At 39.5% G+C, this 20515-nt stretch overlaps 1 protein-coding gene across 5 annotated transcripts in view; it reads left to right on the top strand.

Annotated features, from left to right (window-relative positions):
• Positions 1–20515, top strand: part of FGD3 (FYVE, RhoGEF and PH domain containing 3) — a 100522-nt gene that overhangs the window by 19594 nt on the left and 60413 nt on the right. For 3 of the 5 annotated variants that reach the window (XR_005258354.1, XM_038148830.1, XM_038148832.1), the window contains exons 2-4: positions 7026–7073; positions 7191–7291; positions 7424–7623. The exons of 1 other annotated variant lie outside the window; for it this stretch is intronic. Coding sequence is in view for 2 of the 4 variants with exons in the window: in XM_038148830.1 (XP_038004758.1) it covers positions 7263–7291; positions 7424–7623 (229 nt within the window). In the remaining 2 variants the exon portion in view is untranslated. Of the gene's footprint in view, positions 1–7025; positions 7074–7190; positions 7292–7423; positions 7624–10028; positions 10229–20515 lie in introns of those variants that run through there. One more of the 5 variants, XM_038148835.1, reaches the window with a different exon arrangement.

The raw sequence follows: 20515 nt of genomic DNA, 5'->3' as shown, positions 1-20515 counted from the left end.
TGTTTAATGAGAGGTTACTGGTGGGAGTAAAGACCCTCAGAAGGGTGTTTTCTTACCCTGTTAAGCTCATCAGAATGTGAGTAGTTTTAATATCCATTTGTGTGGTGGAGCCCTGGTGCCTTTGCAGGTTTTATCACAATATTGACAGAAATTACAAATCCTCCAAGCTGGGATTCTACAGGCCATAGTTTACAGGACATGGTATGCATTTGTTGTGTTCTTTGCTGCCCTCCCTCTTCCCTTACCATCTGTTCCCCAAAGCTTTTATTTTTCACTTTCACTCTTTTTCAAAACGTTTCTTATAATGTTCATGGTCAACTCTTTTGTTCCCTTCAGTTTTGTATCAAAACCCCATAAAAGAATTATACCAAAATCATAGGGTAGTAACTGAGACAAATTGAGCTTTTAAACTGTGTTCAAAAGAGATTTTAAATTGAACAAGGGGAAGTTTATGCATCTCTAATTAGAGGCAAAGCTAAGTGAGCATGACAGATTTATTGATGATAAACCTCAGTCCTGTTTAAACATCTGTTGAAGCCCAACTTAATAAGTAATAGCAGATTATTGCTGCTTCAGATGCAGTTCCTGGGTGCCTGTGGGACTCTGAAGGAGCTGCTCTGTGGTGTGTTTGCACGACCAGTCCAAACAATCCTGGGGCTCTGTCCACTGTGCAAGGTTTACTACAAGTGTCCATAAAATTGTCTTTCTTAAAATCAACGTGTTTCACTAAAAAAAAAAAAAAATCCAGGATATTCTCAAGGTATATTACTGAAGGGGACAAAAGATGCATTATTTTCTTTTGGATTAAAGAAGATCTGAACAGCTCTTAAAGTCAGGCAGAAGACTCTAATGTTCCAAGGGCAACAAAATATTTACTTTAATATGAATGTGAAATTACTTCTGTGGAAAATCATGTTTTACAGGTTGGGGAAGAGTGAAGTGGGACACCAGTCACGGGGTGGTTCAGTGCGGCTCTGTTTTAGTGCTGTTGGCATTAACTGAGGGCATGGGTGGTTTGTTTGACTACATTTGCACACATTTTCTCACTGTGGGAAACTTGGGAATTTATTGGAAGTGGTGTTCTGCCTTTTCTATCTTCACTTGCGCCCTGCTTTTTTTCCTGTAGTCCAACAGGTCCAAGTTTCATAACCAGTACAGTAGTTGTCCGCCTTTTTCATACAGAGATCCTCATTTTTCATATTAATTTAATTTGGAAGGATGTTTCCTTGAAAAAATGTGGGATTTTTCAGCCAGGAATGCATTGCCAAATGTTTGTCTAAAGGATGTCACTAGTATGGAGGGAACAAACGATAACCATCCCTAGTCCAAACCTCTTGGCAGCAAGCTACAGCAAAGAGCTTTTTGGACTATCTTGTGCCAAACATTTAAACCTGTGTGAGAGGCTGTGCTTAAAAGAACAACATTCAAACCAAAAGCCCTGGGTGCCATAAAATAGGCATCTTAGTGCAAGACAAATGCATTGTGACCTTGTTCCTCAAACCAGGGTGCAGTTTCATGGCTATTTGAAAAATCAAAGGACTAAAGTAAATCCTCCTTCTGCAGGTACTGAGCTAGTTTTGGGTCCAGAGCATCTCAGAGCAGGCTCTGGTCACAGAGCAGTGCTCTCCAAATTGCCATGCTCAGTGCCCAAAATAGCAGCTGGCAAAATTCAAAACTGAGTCTCTTGATTTGTAGTTCTTTGTCTGGGTCCCTTCACCAAAAGCTTGCAAAATCTCAGCTGGGAGGTGTTTGAATGTAATTGATATATTGTTTCATGTGAATGGAAATGTTACTTCATGAAATGCTTTGGGATTTTTGGGGGGTTTTGAAAAACACCTTTTGTATATTAAGATTATTATTAAGCCTCATTAACTATGATTGAACACATTCCAAAATCCAAGATGAGGGCTCTAAAAACTACAGGCTTGAGTTGATTTGAATTTTGCAGATCTTTGTACAGGCATTGATTTTGGATCAATGCAATACTGAAAATAATAGAATTTTTTTTCCTTTTTTTTTTTTTTTTTTTTTTTTTTTTTTTTTTTTTAATTTGTACCTATAAAGCTTTAACTTTCCCTTTGGTGTACCTCTTACGCCTGGTGAAAAAATGACCAATTGAGTGAATTGTAACTGCTTTCTTTACAGCAAAGGATAAATTGAAAGGCAAAATTAAGCAAAAAGCCATTTGCTTTGTTTTTCATGAAAGCATGCATATGTACAACTAATTACAAAAGCTGCAGAATAAAGCTTTGAGTATTAAAGCTTTTTCCATAAACCAGAAGTAGAGCAATAGTCCATGTGAAAATTGCTGATATAATCACAGGCTCTTTGTTACTGTACAAATTTCTGCAGAGTATTTTGTCTTAACACCATTTTTGGTGTTTCTGAATTAATTTGGAAACTGAGTAAGAGAAAGAAGGACCACTGGTGGTCCAGTTGTATGTTTGAGTAGAGGAAAGCAGTGTAGCAGTCTGCCTGCTCCAGCAGGAGATGCTGCACTGAACCCAAAAGAAGCCCAGAGGGGAAGTCTGTTTTTCCCCTGTGCTGAGCACTGATGAGGCTGTGCTTCAAATCCTGGGTTCAGTTTTGGGCCCCACCTTGAGAGTCTGGAGTGTGTCCAGGAAAGAGAACAGAGCTGGGGAAGGGTCTGGAGCACTACGGGTGGCTGAGGGAGCTGGGGGTAGTAAAGGAGGGTCAGGGGAGACTTTGTCTCTCTCCACAACTCCCTGACAGGAAGGGGGCAGCCAGAGGTGGGTCATGATCTGCTCCCAGGGAACAAGGGACAGGACAACAGGAAATGACCTCTTCTCCACCAGGGAAGATTTAGATTGACTATAAGGGAAAAGTTCCTTCACTGAAGGAGCATTGGACAGGCTGCCCAGGGCAGTGGTGGAGTCACCATCCCTGGAAGTGTTTAAAAAAAATGTTGCTGTGGCACTTGAGGACATGGTTTAATGGTGAACGTGATGGTGCTGACTTGGCAGTTGGACTTCATGATCTCCAGGTCTTTTCCAGCCTTAATGATTCTATGGTTGCAGGGTTCTGTCACCCTTAGTCATGAAGAACAGACGTTAACTCAAGGAATCCTTCCACGTTTTTTTGTCTAAGGCTGCTGTATTATGGAATTTGGATGGGAATTGGCCCTTGTTTGGGACATCTCATATTTACATTATAGATCGTTACAGAAATATGGTTTCTGTTCTGGATGGTGTTACTTTGATATAAATCCTTATATGAGCCCACCTGACTCTTTCCATGTGCTAACCAGTATTTTTAAAAACAATTTTTAATGGGCTTGTGAAAATCAATCCAAGGCTCTTCTACTTGTGGAAGACAAAATGTTTGATCTATTAAACCTTGTATGACGGCAGCGGGATGACCCTGTTTCAGTATGCCATGAAGAGCATTGACATTCTTTGAAAAACTTGAGGTTTTGCTTGGAAGAACTGATTTAAACCTGATTTTTTTCAAATACACTTACTGCTCAGTGCAACTGAATCCATACGGTATAGTACTCTCTTCTTTTTACTGCTTCTTGCATGAAATGGTACTAACTTCTCTGGATGGTGTCAATCTCTCTGTGCTTCTTCCCTTTTTTTTTTTTTCCTGCAGTGGGCTGTGACTAATGTACAGATTTGCTTTCTGTAGTGCCAGTGATGTTCTGCCAGTGTTTTAGTAGGGGATTCCCACAAAAATTCTCCTGCCCCTCCCATGTGGAGGAGTTGTGTGCACCAAGAATACATATACTTCAGTTATTTACTTTGTGGGGTGGGAGGACAAAGGCCCCTATTTACTTCTTTTTGTTTGAAACAATACTACCAGCTTGCTAACTGGTGCTGAAGGGAGTTAGCCCTGTCCCAGGAGCTGGGTAGGACACTGGCCAGGAGTCCATGCTACGCTTCTGTTCCTGCTGACAAACCTTAGCAACACTTAACATTTTAATTTTTTTTAATTTTTTTTTATTTTTATTTTCAAGCATTCTTTGTTTGGAACCATGAGCAAAGCCGTTTTTAGAAGTATTTGTACAGTGCCTATCTTGTTGGGCTCTGCTTCCTTTTGGGATTGTTGGGTGCCTTTGTAGGAATAATAAAATTATAAATTGCCAATGGTCCAACAAGCTGCTATCAAAGCGCTCTCACCAAGAGCAAGCCCTGGTGTTCCACATCCCTGAGCTTCCAAAAAACTGTGAAATCCCTGGAAATGCCGACTGCAAGTTGCCTACATTATACATACGCACGTATTCAGCTAATTGCAGAGATTCATTCTCCTCACTGATGACTTCAGAATGTCACGGACCTGAGCCCAGTGTGCTGCTCTTGTGCCCTCTCTGCTATGGGAGCAGTGATAGGGATTTTAGGAAGAAAATTGTTCAGTGATGTTATTTGTGGATAGGTTTATAGTAATATTTTTCTTAAAGAGATGATACATAAAATTAATCATGACCAATTACTGTAACATTAGCAAACTGTCTCCTTAAGTTTGAAGTTATTAAAGGGAGTGGTTGTCAAGGTGTATATGTGTACATATATGTATGTATAGTGTATGGATGCATATGTACATGTATTAAAAATTAAGAATTACCTATAAGAAATTAAGAATAATTGGCCTGACTCATGCTCTTACTAAAGCTGTGTGGTGTTATGCACCATTCAGAGCATACAACTGTTCTTCCCCTTGCACAAAGACTACCTTTGTTTTTTGGGTGAAGTCATGGTCTATTTAGAATCTTGTGTTTTAATAATGAAGTTCACTGTAAACTGAAGGAAATGAGACCATGAGATTTTGTCCTGATAAAAACCAAACTGGATCGTGCAAAATCAACTGTGAATAAATGTGCATGTCATAGTTTATGGTTTCTGCTTTCGAGTCTGGTTCCTCTTTTCCAAATTTTTTGGAAGAAATATACAGCTCCCATCAGTGAGCTCATACAAATAAGTTCTATTTATTTTCAAGGCATTTATTTACTATGAAAATAAAATGAAAGTGGGAAAAGGCACTTCACACCTCTCATATTTGTTTGACAGATTTCATTGAGTTGAACTTCCAGCTCTCCCTGTTCCTCACTTTATGCTGGCTTGGTTCTGGATTTTCTCCTGGTGTGATTCCAGAGCAAAACACTCTGGGGACACGCAGCTGGAGGATGAAACTTAGAAGTGTTTGTGCTTAAAGGAATGGTTAGAACTGCTGCACTGCCTGTCTGTTGTCAGTGATGATAATAGTAATTATAACCTATTATTAGTACAGTGACATTTAATGCATTATTGAACATGTGGTATGAAATGGATGGATCAAAAGTCTCTGAAGACCCATTTTCTAGCTTTATTGAGGAGTGATTTTTTTGGTTGTTTTAGTAGAAAAATTATCCAGTTTAAGTAGGTGAAATTATTTGGCTGTTTAACCTTTTTTTGGCACCATTTAGACCATGTAAGTGATTTAAACCTCTCTTTTTATTTTCACTGCAGGTCTTAATGTGGGGAGTTTCTAAAATAAATTTCAGAAATTTGTATGACCAGGGCAAAAATTTCTGTTTAGTTTGTTTAAGACTAAAAGAGCAAAGATATTGAGTTCTTAAAGGAATGTATTTTGGCAGCAGAGGTGATTGACAGCAGAACTACTTCCATTTTCTTAAAAGTTATTTGGTTTTCAAAAGCTTCTCTTGCAACAGAACAGTGATAAAATCCCCTTTGCTGTCTTAATGCCTTTAAGGTAACTCCTAGTGGATTAGAATGATCAAGCTTTAAAGTTGCAGTGCCTCTGTAGTGATTGCACATGCAGGGGGAAATAATAATCAATGAGCACTGTTTCATATCGCTTTTTAAAATTGATATTTATCACAGCCAGGGTCTGTAGGGTAGCACCTATAAACCTTATTAGTGCATATGAGGAATTTTTCTGCTGCCATATGAGAAGGAAATGCTGGGTGTTAGCAAAGATGTTGTTTAAAATGTTGAAAAATCTAGGAGAATTGTGAAAAGTCACCTTTTAAAAAATCACTTCCGTTTCCTTTCAGGTGACTTGGACTAGGTCGAAATACATGACAAATCTGTATGGCTCACAAAAGTACCTTGAGTGTTCTGCCTTCCTAACCAGTTAGCTCTGCACAGGAGAAAATTATAAAAATACATATTGCAAACCACAGTGTGTCCCCAGATGTAACTGGAACCTCTATAAATCTCCATTTCCATGGGCTGGTGTGCCATTTCACCTTTAGTGGTGTTATTTGGGAACTAGATAACATGATGCACTTGTGCAGTTCTCAGACAGATTAGTAATTGTATGTATTTTTGTTTGTTATTTAAAAGATATTATTCCATTAAAAAAGAAAAGGCTCTTTTGCTTGCTGCACTGTGGCTTGAATGATTCATTGCATCTTATTAGTTTGGTTTTTTTGTTTAATTTTGGTGCACGCAACTAGTGACAGTATGAATATACAGCAATGTCTGCATCAGATGTTGCAGTTAGGCAAGCTGACTTTTCCTTTGTTTCACTGGCAGATGAATGTAGTTGTCAAAACACAAAAATATAAGGTAAACAAATAATAGATATCAACTTGATCCCTGTTTTTCTGGGTACATTATTTGAAATGATAGTTTATCCTTAACAAAGTCTTCTTTTTGGTTTGGGGTTTTTTTTTGTAATTTTATATCTGTTCTTCCAATAAGAGGTTATCAGTCATCTAAAAGCTACCACCAACCATGACATCAACTCTTCATTTCTTTGCACATGCACTGTTCTGATAAAAAGCTTCAATAAGATTGCAGGAGGATCATGTAATAATGAATAGCCAGTCATTTGTCAGTTTTGTTCCATTTATGTTTTTGCAATAAAAGACTGAAGTATTTTTTTCCCCTCAGCTTTGCACATCTGATACCTTGCCTTGTTATTAGGAGACGAGGTATGATTTTTATGATGTGTATGTTTCTCTCCTGGAGTACAATGGTTTTAGCCACATAATCACAGAAATCAGTCTGTTGCTATTTAGCTGTTAGAAAGTCTAAAACAGTGATGCTTTTTTGTTTGTTCAGGGTGGCTTCAGAGAAATCTCCTGGCTGCCCTTTCCAAGACATACCTGGGTATGTACGATACATATAGAAATCAATATATTCTTGACTTTTAATAATCAAGATATGCTCTCCCTGCAATTTCTTGGCCTTCTGCTCAGCCTCATGTATACCTTTGTCTCTCCCTAGGAGGTGCCTTTTAAAGAAAAGAATAATCAATCTGAGCTGCTCCCTGGTCTTGTTGATCTTCCCTGGTAGTTGATGGTGTGGCTTTTAATCTGGTTTCCTGAGTAAGTGGGGTTTATGAATTGTGCTTTCTGTCCCTTCTTGCTCCTCAGGCTCATTTCAGAGTGGTCAATAGAAGGGGTAAGGAGCTAAATAATATTTTTTTTTCCTTTCTGTTTTTCCCTAAAATTTATTAGCCAGATAGACTGGTTCCTAGAGAGGAGACAAGTGGGCAGAAGCATCAGAATGACAGCTGCCAGCTGGACAGTGGACATGAGTTGCTCCGGACTAGCCCCATCCTGCACTGCTGGGTGCCTGCTGGAGCTGGGAGAGGGGCACAGTGGAAAGCTGGCATGGTGTGAGGCGATGTGGCTAGAAACATGTAAGCCCATGCCAGGTGAGCCCTGCAGAGCTGCTCTGTGATTTTAGGTTGCTCTGGTTTCTGGCTGTTTGTATTTTTAAGCCCTTTCAGCCTTTCCCCATTGCTTGTGTGTAGCAGCTAGTGTTTTATAGCACTTTGCTGTGTTTGCATTGGCAGATTTAATTCTGCTCTTCCTTGACTTTGCGTATGAAGTGAGATTTTGCTGTGAGTAAAATTTTGCTGTTGGCAGTTATAAAGACATGCTGGCGAGGCCACCTGGGGGAACTTGAGAAAGCATGGAGAGTTGTACTGTGTGATCTGGAACAGGTGTGATCAGCAAAACTGATTTTTATTGTGATATCATAAAATGAGATTTGTGTTTTATTTGTATTAGGGTTTTTGATTTGTGGCCTTGTAAGGAAATGTTGGACTCGTATTTGGCTGAGGAGGAACACAGGTGGAAATAATGGGTTGGACTGTTTGCTCTCTGTTTCACAGGGAAGTGGACCTTCCCTCAGGTCCAGGAGGGGTTTCTCCACTCCTGGGCTGGCAGTGTGTGTTCTAGGGATTTTATATGTGTGAATATAATGTATTAGTTCATCTTACTGCTGTGACATGTTCCAAAAACCATGTTTTCATATTTTTTTTCTTTCTCTCAATTCAGATTGGGGCAGAAATTGCTGCAAGTGAGAGAGGTGTCAAAAAGGGACCTAGCTTAGGTTACTTCTCAAACCAGTTCTCCCCTGGTCCCACTTGGGTAGAAGATTTCAGCCACTTCTCTTAGGGCACTGGGACTTTGGTGATGTCTCTTTTTCTCTGTCATGGGACTGGAGAGATGAGGGAGCTCCAGGGAACAGGCAGCTGCGTGGGGGCTGGCGGGAGCAGCTGTGAAGCAGGCAGCACTGGGGTTTTCAGAAGAAACTCCAAAGCCTGACAGGTTTTTTCCAGCCTTGTGCCCAGCTGGCTTGTAATTGCTCTCACAGTGTCTCCACCCCGGCTTTACTCCATCCTTCTATACGGCCCACAACTTGCTTACCTCCTCTCTTTTTGGCTTAACTTTCTAAGCAAGACCATTGGAAATGATAAGTAAATAAATGGTGGATTTTCAAGTGGATTGCCTTTAGCTGCTGTTCTTGCAAATCAAAGTGGTCTTTGTGTTGGTGCAGGTTTCTTGGTATCCTCTGCAGAGAGGCTGAGGAGGGAGGAGGTCTGGCTAGTGTGCCAAGGTGGAGCTCTCTATTAATTAACCACTATTCAAAAACTTTTTCTGTGTGTTCAGAGACAGTGCTTGGAGAATTTTTTGATGTGCAAAATTAAATTACATTGGTAATAATCCATAGTAAACTGATGACTGTGAAAGTTGCTTTGTTTTGTGGCAAATATTGGACAGGGAGTATTGCACTTTGGTTGGAGCATTGTGTTAATATCACTGTAGTGAGCAGCTCTTACCTCTTTCTGATGTTTGAAGGGACCTCCAGGATCATCAAATCCAACCTTTGTCTGAATCCTATGATGGCCACTAAACCATGTCACTAAATGTCATGCTTCCTCATTTTTTGAACATTTCCAGGGACAATGACTCCATCACTGCTCTGGTTTGCCTGTTCTAATGTTTAGCCATTCTGTTTCAATGAAAGAATTTTTCTTAATATCTAAAAAATACTACTAATAATATCCTAAAAATACTGATTAAATTTGTATAAAATATAATCAATTTGATGAAATTGTATTGGCTGTTCTCACTGGGATTTTGGTGCCAGGCTTCCACCTCCCATGGATTATTTTGGTTGACTTTCTGTGGGGACTCTGACAAGATGCAAAGAGGGGAAGGGTGGCGTTGGTGTGAGTCAGGATCTCATGGAGGAGCACTGTGGAGCAGTGTGTCACAGTGTCCACCCTGCTTTTGTTGATGAACTTTTCTCAGTTTCACAAGGGACAAGATCCTTGAGGTGATCTATTTCATACTATGTGCAAGAATTTTTTGTAAGAGAAAGGCTACCTTGTGTTTTAATGATAAGGTGATGTTTCTTATCAAACCTTCATAAAACTAGTTGTCCTTGCTACCCCCTCAGCTCTGCAACAGGTTCATCTTTGTCAATCATGTTTTAATTGCGATTGAGCATTAATTCCCATCTGTGTAAATTCCAATATGTAAATAAAGTTTCTTCAGCTCCTCATTGGAGGGATCTCACACCGCACTTGTTTCAACCAGCATCCTCTCAGCATCTCAGGGCAGTTTCATGCTTTTCAACTATGTGAAATTTGGTGCAAATGAAAGGAAGTGCAGATAAAATTATAGTAGTAATAGTAAAACACATTTTCTTCTCCTGGACTACACTCCCACACAGTCTGGCTTTAGAACATCTCCACTGAGTAGCAGCAATTGCCATCAGTGAAACCCCCTCCCCTTCCCACATTTATTTCCATGGTAACCCAGAGAAGGCATTCTGCAGCCTCAAAACTACTTTTGCTCTTTCATCATGCAAGCTGGCATTGTCAAGGGCTGAGTGTATTCCTACAGCTTTGAATGAATATAAAAAAAAGAAAAAGCCTGAATTTGGCTGGGCAATTTTTATTTGGGAGGCCCTGCAGCAGGAAGGAACGGGAACCTTCAAGTGGCCTAGTGTCCATACATTGCTTAGTAAGGAAAAAACAGTCTTGCTTCATTAATTGATTAACAGGGAGGGTGGGGGTCATCAGAATGGTCTGTCTGTGAAGCGAATGTAGTGATTTCCTGAATGCTGGGGGGTGGCGGGCAAGGACAGATGGCTGGGCTGGTGAGCTGCCGGTAAGTGTGCATGCTGTGATCTGTTAAAATAGAGCTTTCTTGAGGAGTCTGTAATGCTTTTTCAGGTATCATGTAGAAAATGGTGTCTTACTAGATGCCTGCTCCTCGACTGTGTTATGCATTAGCCTTTTCGTGGTGTAGAAGTGGGGGGATTTGGCAGCGTTGAGCAGTGTTTGCTGAGTGTGAGCAATTTAGTGCTGGTAGTAAAACATTTGCTCTTTCTGTACAGTTCCATAATGAGCTGTATTGATGTTATGCTTTTAAAAATCCATATTTATGAAGTATTTGCATGTAAATGTTGAGAGGATTTTATGTTTTTTGAGCCAGCTAAGACTGTTTGATTGCTCTGTATGATAACAGCAGCATGTGAAATGCATAGTACTTGGTAAAAGAAAACCAATTGCTTGCAAACGGTATCTGCAAATGGGGGATGAATGAAATGATGTTGTAAGTAATTATTTTTTTAATAATCTGAAAGCAGGAACCTGTCTGATCCAAGTGTGTTCAGAGTCTTGTATGATAAAGGGATGGATTATTAATTAGAATTTTCTGCTGATGTCTGTTTCCATGTTGTCTGAGTATCTGATTCACAGTGCAGGAAAAGTATTGGTTAAAATATTTCATAGGTGCTTCCTGATCAAAGGATTTGGTTGCCATTTGGTTGGCTTGGGACAAGCTAGCAGGATTTTTTTCCCTTTCTTACATTATTTGGTGGGGAGGAGTGAAAATATAGCTTTTTTCTAAATGTGTCTGAAGTACATAAATGACTGAGAAGTCACCATGACAACATGGGGACCTGGATCAGACTTCTCTCCATGCTTTTGCTGTTTGATATTTTTTAAAATATTTGTTATTTGGGCATTCCCTAAGGTGTTTGAGGGAGTACCTTACATCTCCTGTTGGACAGGACTTTTAATGATATCCAGCTCTTAAAGTAAATTATGTATGCAGGGCTTTTTTTGGGTTAAGCTCAGTCTGATGTATTCAGTTTGCTGTACAATTAAGGTAGGATCTAAATAAGGCCATGAGCACCTTCAGCAGGAGTTAAGGGTCTGCCTTTACTGCAATTTTGGTGGTGCAGATCTGAAAACTTCTGCTGAGCTCTTCCATGGTCCTGAGGATTCCTATGTGCTTTTTGTGGTGTTCCCATGTAGGACCCAGAGCCTGGAGATTCCTGAAAGTTATGTGCAAGCTAAGGTGTAAGAGAATCTTTGTACAGGAGTGCCTGGAGTTAGGGGCAAGCTCAGGGACAACAAGACAAAAGACTGATCATGGTCAAGAAACAAACAGTTTTTCTTTGCTAAGGGGTGCTGAGTGTACCTCTCAGGGAGGAAGAGGGTTTTGCGAGATATGTTGCTGGCTGTTCCTCTGCACTTGTTGGGATGTAGTGAAGTTATGCTGCTGAGGGGAGTAAGGTTTGTGTTCAGTTCCTTTCTTCATCACCACTTACAGATTATGGAGTGGTGAACACAGATTATGAGAAGTTGGACCATACAGGGCATTCTGAGCTCTCCTGAAGCACTGGCACTGTTCAGAAGGGAATGAAAGACTCCCTATGTTAGAGAGGGTGTGCAGGGAAGGCAGTAGTTGCAGCACAGTAAAAGGCTTTGATGGGGAGTTGTGGAGTTTGATTTTTGGTCTTCACTGCCACAGCTGTGGGCACGTGTGTGGAATTAGATGGGCCTATTTTTGGTTAATATTTTAGGGTGATCCAGCTTAGGAATCTTCTAGAAGAGTATTTACTTTAGGAAGGAGATATCTTACCTGTAGATCTCTCCCTGGCGCTGTCTTCTGCTCCTTCCTGGCAGGGTTACTAGGGTTGGAGAGGTGTTTGTTTCATACTTATAGCAGCAACGTAGGTAACTGATAGTGAATTTGGTGGAATAATGTACTAGATGTCTGTGGAGGTGACGTTTCAGTGTCAGCAGAGGAGGGTAATTACATGCTTCTCAGTTACCATCATACTACTTGATGGGAAAAAAACTCACTATAATTTGGGTAAATGAAAGTAAAAATCATTGCAGTTGTCACTTGTGTCTATCTAAACTTGGAGGGAAAGTAGGTCTGTGACATTTTCTGAGAATGTATGGATTTACTTGCCCTTGTGGCAGAGCTGTGAGTATGTTTCAGTATTGAGGCAATTGAAAAGTAAGTACAACATGACAGTGACTTTAACCTTGTATTATTATACTACATCTCAACATGAAAATGTGAAGAACCACACATTTTCCTCTTGACACCCATTAATCTAATGTTTTGTTTGATGCCAAATGTATAATAAAATTACTTTTTTATTTTGGAAAAATGTTGAGTTCTGTCTTATGCTAGAGCAAAATTTTCAAGTAATGCTTTAAAGAAACTTTCTACATCTGGGTAGGATTATCTCATTTGAAGAGCCATATGTCTGTGTCGTGTAGCCTATTTTCCCTTTTTCTTGAAGTTATCTGATGTTATAATTTTGAATATAGAAAATGTGAGGAAAATTTTGTCCTTCAGAAATTAATCTCAAGTTTCTGAGAAAAGATTTCTTTTGAGCTAGAGGCTCAAATGATGAGATAAATCTGTTATGAGAAAAAACAAGTAAGAGCAAGAGACTGGTGGAGTTAGTTAGACAGGCTTCTGTGGTTACATACCTTGTTTTCAAGATTCTTACAGTTAGGATACATATCATAATATTAGAGGCTAAAACTTGAAAGTCCTGAATTTAGGAGTAGCTAATAAACAAAACAAACATAAACCCACCCTTCCTTTCCCTGCCGAAAAACCCCAACTGCAAACAATAGAAGAAACATCTTCTTACTTCTAGGGTTAGAGTCAAGCTTGATGCTGTAAGGAAATCAACACCAAGAGAAATCTCTCTAACATAAGAAAATCCAGTGAGGACAGGGCAGAGTGACACTGGTGATGCCATTACAGCATTCTTGGTACTTTAGGTTTCTGGTGATGAAAATGATGCTTTTTACTCTACCTGCTCTCAGCTGTAGTGCTCTAAGAGCTCAATGACAGTCACCTGAAATCAAGGCATCTGTATTTTTTTTTCTTATTAATTTTGTTTATTTCTAAGTGGGGAAAGAAAAGTCTTGGTTTCAGTCCTACAAAATAGGATTAAAATATTTTGCAGTATTTTATTAGGAACAACCTTGTTTTGCTGTGTGTCAGAGACTGGCACTAGCTTGCAGTGTAATCCTGCTTCTTGTCCTTTCCTAGTACATGGAGAGTGTGCATGTATGGACGACCATGAAGCTCTACATCCAAAGTTTAAAAATTCTTTCCCACTTACTGGGTCCCACTTACCACCCTTTCAAAAAAAGGGAAGACTTCATCATAGTGGGTAAATTCACAATTCAATGTTAAAACTGAATCTTGTTTCTTATAGAGCTATTGTTCTTTGCCTTGCTCGCCCACTTCCCCCCCTCCAAAAAAAAAGAAGTTTCTGCATATGCAAGTTCCAACAGGAAGCCAAAACTGAGCCTTTTCACTTAAGCATGGGATCAGTTGAAGTTTAATTTCCCCTATAAATGTGATATGGCAATGAAAAACCCTTGCCACCAAAATTGTAAATGTCTGGAAAACACGCTTCAGTGAAAAAGCTCAAGGTCTTGACCTCTTTGGTTACAAAAGGCAAACTGCTTTAACTTGGGTTATATTTAGTGAATGACTTGTAAAAATGCCATGGTCTGAGAAGGTGGAAAGATCAAACTGGAGTTGTTTTCCTTGTAAAGGTGACTTTGCTTTTAAGAGGTATAAATTGTATCAGTTTTCGAATACTTCTTTTAATACTTGTGATTCCCAGTGAAAAAGCATTTTGTTGCAGAACAAGAGGTTTTGATATATTTTTTCCATGCCATTAGGTAATAATAACTGAGATGAAGTGTTTCTGTTTGCTGGCCAATTTAGTTGCAGTAAACTATGTCATTCCCAGGGTTCTGCAGAGTGTAGGACCTGTTACAACAGCAGCCCTGCTTGTGGTACCACTGTAGAAGATGCTTCCAAGCCCAATTCCTCTTTCTGCTGCCTGTGGTCTTACTGGCTTCCATCCTGAGCACAGCTTTCACACCACTGCCCTATGCATGGGATCAGCTCAATCAATTCTGAGTTGGGTCAAAACCTTCCAAGTAAGAATAATGTAATGCCTATCATTGAGGGAGCAGGGCATGAGGACTCTTTCAGTAGGAGGACGTTAAGGGTAGTATTAAACCCACCATTAGTCCCACCACCTGTATCTTGCACCTGTGTAAAATTCTGTCCTTTAGCCCAGGATTTACCATTTCTATCTACAATTGGGTGTTTGGTCTGGTTTGTTAAAATGGGAAATACTGCCATGAGAAGCAGAATGACAATGGATACAAAACATGGAATGCTAGTGGTGCTCATGTGCTAGTCTTACCAGGTGTTGAGTTTCCCTTCCAAAGGAGCTGCCCAGTGCTCTTGTGTTTCTTCTGACCAGCCTGGATGGAAAAATATGAAGGGCTTCTGGACTGGGCCCTCAAAGAGGTAAATACAAAGAAGTATTAATCAGTTAATGTTCAGGTCATGAAGGACTGAGACTGGAGAAAGGCAGAACATTACTGACAGCCAGGGGGTTTATGTTGGTAATGGACTGGGGAATACCTTCTGTCTAGTAGTAACGCCAGACTTTGACTTTGTAATTGTAGTTTCTGTTGTGTTTATGTTCTTAGTTGCATTGCTGTTGCTTTGCAAGAGGTGAGATGTTTAATAAGTCTCTAAGTGGGCTTTCTAGAACCATTACTTGTGTCTTTCATCATGTCCTGCAGCACTAGTTAGAGCTGACTTCTTAGTAATTGCAGACATTTTGAAGATTACCTTTAATCTTCAGGTAATTTGTAGTCTTTTCTGAGGAAATGGTTAGAAAATTCAATGTCTTACTGACTTTTTGCAGGGCTCTAACCCATAAATCACTTCTCAGTGACATGGATAGTTCCAATTTGAAAAGTGTGGTATACAGGCTTTGCCCTGTCCTCGAAGGCTTTCGCTTTCGTTCCTTAGGGCAGGGCTTTTTAGTCTTATCTGTCTGTAAAATGTCATTGAACATCCATGGTGCGATCTACATAAGAATGGTAACACTGTGTGTATGTCCCTGGGGAGAGAGGCAACTCCTGCCTGCTGTCCCTGATGCCCAGATGGTGGTGACTCCTAAAAGGCTTGTTTGCATCCTCTTTGAACACCAAAACTGCTTGAAGCCTTTGCCACCTTCAGGTGATTAAACAATCAAATTTAACAATTTGTTTGTTTAATTGTTTAATTTTTTTTTTCAAATATCAAAACCCAGTAGTTTTAATTTAACATTATCATGTGTATTTCTAATAGATTGCTGAGTGGATTGGAATTTTATGCTGTTAAATGTTATTAAAATTTAGATTATTTAGTCCAAGAAGCCAATATATTGTTATGGCTTTTATCTAGCTTTTATATTTTTAATTCTGAAAATGTTTTGAAATAAAGCATATCTTACTGTATAGAAGAAGGAGGAACCCCAGTGTATAATATAGTTTAGAATGTGTGATAAATTGAATTTTACTTGATATGAAGAAATTTGTATAGTTTTCATAGCTAGAATGACTTCTTTCATGGAACTGTAATCTACCTGTTGTAATTCCATCATCAGATCAGGTCACTAAACTGAAGTATTTGGAGAACATCCCTGGCTGGGTCACTTATTCTGAAAACTGCCTGTGCTTTGTGTATGCTATGCATTCTGGCATTCAAATGTTATTTAATGTTTTTAAATGACAGGTATGGAATTGTAAGATTGCTACAACATATATTGGGCATCCACTTGTATTAAATGCAAAAAGAACTGGAGGTTGATGCACTTAATGTTTGTTATACCAAGCTAATCACACATTCCTATTATCAAATGTATCTCCTTGTAGAAGATTAGTAGAAGATGAATGTAGTAGTCCTCAGTAGAGTGCATCTTGTGCTCTATGCCTTTCTCAACATATATCTGTAGCAGGGGATGTTGCCTTTTTGTGCATCTGAGAATTCCAAACTGGCTGCTCTGAGGAGAGGAAGAGGGATCTGTTCAGTCCAAGAATGCTTTTTGTAGATATTGGGTTGGGAATGCTGTAGGAGTTGCATTCAAGTATCTGGGCAGGAAGAGAAGGTGCACCATGGTGAGAAAGAAGAAACACTCTTGGATCTGTGACTGGAAAATTGGAGAGATTACCTAGGATTTTCAACTTGTTTCTAGTTTTATTTTGTTTGTTTTTTCACAAGGCCAGATTGGATGGGGCTCTGACCAACCTAGTCTAATGGAAGATGTCCTTGCCCGTGGCAGATGTTGGAACAAGATAACCTTCAAGGTCCCCTCCAACCTAAACCATTCTGGGATTCTGTAACTGCAGGGAGCAAAATACCCAGTTCTTCCTGACCATTAGTGCAAATGGGCTTTTCAGTTAAAAAACATCTTGAAGCAATTATTTTGCTTGACAGTCTGATTTTTCCTTTGCCAAAGTACATCACAGAAACTGATCAAAGTGTTCCATTCTGAGAACACAGCTTTAGCCAGTAGACACTGGAGCTCAGGGCTGGTCCCTCTGAGTGTGTCTCTACGGAGTGTTTGCAGGAAGCTGAGAGGTAAGGCAGGAACACAGAAGAGGAATGGCCCCACAGCACAGTGGTGTGTTATGGAGTGAGGGTGGGGAAACAACAGGGCTGTGTTCTGGTCTGTGCACAACAGGACGTGCACAACAGGCTGTGCACTTAGCCTCACTTAGAAACTGCAGCAATCCTGTTTGGCTTCTCTGAGGAGAGCTGTCCTTCCTGAGCAGTGCAGGTGGGGAGACATGGCTGGTGCAGACTTTGCATATATTTTTGAATGCCAGATTTGAATATGGAGGGAATGACACCTGAGCTCTAAGCATCTCTGAATTAGCCTCAGTTTATTAGTGACCTAGGATAACATGGCTTAAGGTGCCTTTTGAGCAGTAACTTTGTGTGGTGACAATCAGCACAGTGTTTTGAGGGCTCTGCCCATCATATGCAGAAGCTGACCCGAGTGCCCCAGGGGAATGTGGCTAAGGATTGTGCCACACAGTGTCATGATCAATGACAGTCAATGAGTTGGTGTGTATCGATCATTCCCAGAGTGGAGCAGGGTGGCCAGGGCATAATCAGACCTTATTGCAATTTGTGTATGCATGTGTTTGGTGATTTTTGTTTTTCTTTTTTGGAAGGGCTATGGAAGGCTCAGTGGTGTTTGCTGACATCAGCATGCTGTAAAAGGAAGCAGAAAGTGTCCTAGGCAATTTGGAGATGTATTAATGTTACTGTTTTGTTCTTTATTGATGGGTGCCAACTCAGATCCTCGCTTGACATGTAAAAATATTACTCTGAAAGGTGTCTTGTTCCTCTCCTTGTGAAGTCGGCAGCAGTTAAAGCTCTCTAGGGCCAATATGCCATAATAGATCTGAAAAAACTGCCATCAAACAAAAATTATTTATCCACAACCCATTCTAAGCAACTGATAGGATTATGATGTTATTATTGAATTACACTTTCACTGTCAATTATTATAAGAGCTCAAAATTGTAAATTCATTGAAAGAGTCATTTATTATCTGAAATGATGTTGTAATGATCTTTTCTTTTACTGTTTTTCTTCTACAGTGAAAATTCTTTGCATTTTTCTTAATAGCATCTTAATTTATGTAATGACTTTTATTTTTAAATCCCTCCAGACATCCTTTCTTAATAATGCAGCTTTGCCAACAATCATTCATTGTATGCATGGAGATTTCTCCAATAATGAAAGAATAATATGGAATAATGTTGCAGAAATTATATAGAAACCAGTAATTATTGAAACAGTGACTGCCATGCAGTATATGCTGTTTTATGCAATATAATTTTAAACACAAATATTCAGCTATCCTGTGCAAGTGACATAGTTTATAATTATCCATGTTAGCTATACATATATATTGGAAAATGCTAGTTGCCTGTTATATTTTATGTAATGATAGACCACACTCTAAGTTAACTTCAGAATTGAAAGCTATCACCTAAGCAAGACAGAACATGTACTATTTTCACAATAATAATTTGAATGCATATTTTGGGCTAATGATCTGATTCTGGGATTCTTGCCTGTCCCTGTCCAGCTTGAGCTTCCAATTTAAAAAATAAAAATATTTAAAAATAATTTCTGGCACAGTTGTAATTCAATTTTGAGATGAAGTGCGTTGTTTTTTCTTTAGAATGAAGATTTAGCAGTCATTTACTAGGGTTTTATATTTTGTGATTTATAACTGATGTCCCAAATGATAACTTGGGTTCTTGAAAAATGTCCTTGGTTTTCACATTGTAGTGGCTATGGATTAAATGAAAGTGCAATTGTAGATAACTGGAGAGATGGAATAGCTGCTATAGATACCATTAATTAACTGAAGCTTTGTTGGGAAAACTAATACTAATTCCTTTTACTCCCGTTTTTCTCTGTACTCTACATTACAGGCCTTTGATCTGGTGTTAGTTTTTTTGGAGCTTGTCAGGCTGAAATAAAGGATACTTTATCCTATCCTGTAACTGGGATCCAAAATACTCAGCTGGTTCAGTGATTTTCAGTCTCTTCCACTTTATTTATCTGTGCATTGTTCCTATGGACTCCTGTAACCTTTCCCAGGTTCTTTTTCTTGATCTCACTTTGGATCTTAGAGGCTGTGGATCACAGAGTGAGGAAGCATCGATCTAAGCTAAGGAGGTGGTTGTGCAAGTGAAAGAATGCTCTTTGCTCTTGGTTCCTCCATCTTCAATGTACAGAATATGGTTGTGTGTCCCCTCAGAGCTGGAAGAGACGTGGAGCTTGACCTCAGGGGTGGCTCTGGGATAACCTGGGTATGTAGGTCTCTGGAGGAGCAGGGTGCAGAGCCCAAGGCTGCAGAGAAGGGTAAAGATTGTGTTCTCCAGTCAGCTGAGAAACCAGTGCAGTGTAGTGTGGACCTTTGGTCAACATCATAGGCTGCTCTAAAACAGAGACTCACAGTGGCTAGACCTCTCCAAGGCTTTTCTCACACTGGATTTGCAGTCATTGTGTGAGATTGCTTTGTTGGAAGTATAGATATGAGAAAGAGGCATGGGACTAGGGATGCTTTTGCTGTTAGCCTCTCAGTGCTGTCCAGGCTCTTAAAGGCTCTTCCAAACTGCGACTGTCCTTTTGTGAGCCCATGTGGCACTCAATCATCCAGTCTGCAGCAGAGGCACCACAGTGACCTATTTGCTTCTCATTGCTGCCCATGTTCAGATCATCAGTCAGAAATGTTTTTTTTTCTGTGTCCTTTTCTCAATAAAGGACTTATTTTTTGAGAACATTATTTATTTATAATTTACATTGTTATTTTGTTACATTTGTTTTTAAAGGGACAAAAATATTATTATATATGTCACACTGTAATATGTGTGATTGACCTAGTCAAACCAGGTCCTGAGCAGTCTACTCTGAGTGGCCCTGCTTTGAGCAGAGGGGATGGACTGGGTGATCTCCACAAGTCCCTTCCAACCTCAAAGAATCTGTGGCTTGGCTGTTTTCTATCTAAGCTCTCAACTTCAAGTAGGGTGTTACTGAGCCACACTGAGAGCTGAAATATGTCTTCTTTTAGTGATTGTTGTGAAATTATTCTGGATTTTAAAACATGCAGCTCTGCTGTCAAAATAGTGTAAAAATACTCCCTGTGCATTTCAATAGTGAAGTTGTATTTTCTTAATTTCTGCAGTGTGGAGTGACAGCACTTTGTGATCACACAGAAAGGCTAGTCCTACCCTGCAAAGCTCACTTCTGTGGCAAAGAACCTGAGCTCAGTTTTGAGCTACTTTTTATTTACCTGCTTTTATTTAGTACCTAAATACACTTTTAAATCAGCAAAAGCTAATTATTGGTTTACTAAAACTAATGAAACTATTCAGGATTATAAAGAGAAAGCCAGTTGGTTGGGACACTGTTGGAGAGGAATTATATTGTCATTAAATCTTAAATGGAGGGTAATTTTTACTTATCTTGCTGGTTAAATAAGATCTTATACATTGCAATGTGTAGCATTAAGAAGATGCACAGGCACATCAACTGAGCAGAGAGAGATCTTTGCATGCTGCTTTTGTCATTAGGAATAATAATTTAATAAGA

The sequence above is a fragment of the Motacilla alba genome, chromosome 12, assembly GCF_015832195.1.
Source record: "Motacilla alba alba isolate MOTALB_02 chromosome 12, Motacilla_alba_V1.0_pri, whole genome shotgun sequence".
Taxonomy (NCBI): domain Eukaryota; kingdom Metazoa; phylum Chordata; class Aves; order Passeriformes; family Motacillidae; genus Motacilla; species Motacilla alba.
This window is presented reverse-complemented; position numbering and strand designations above follow the sequence as displayed.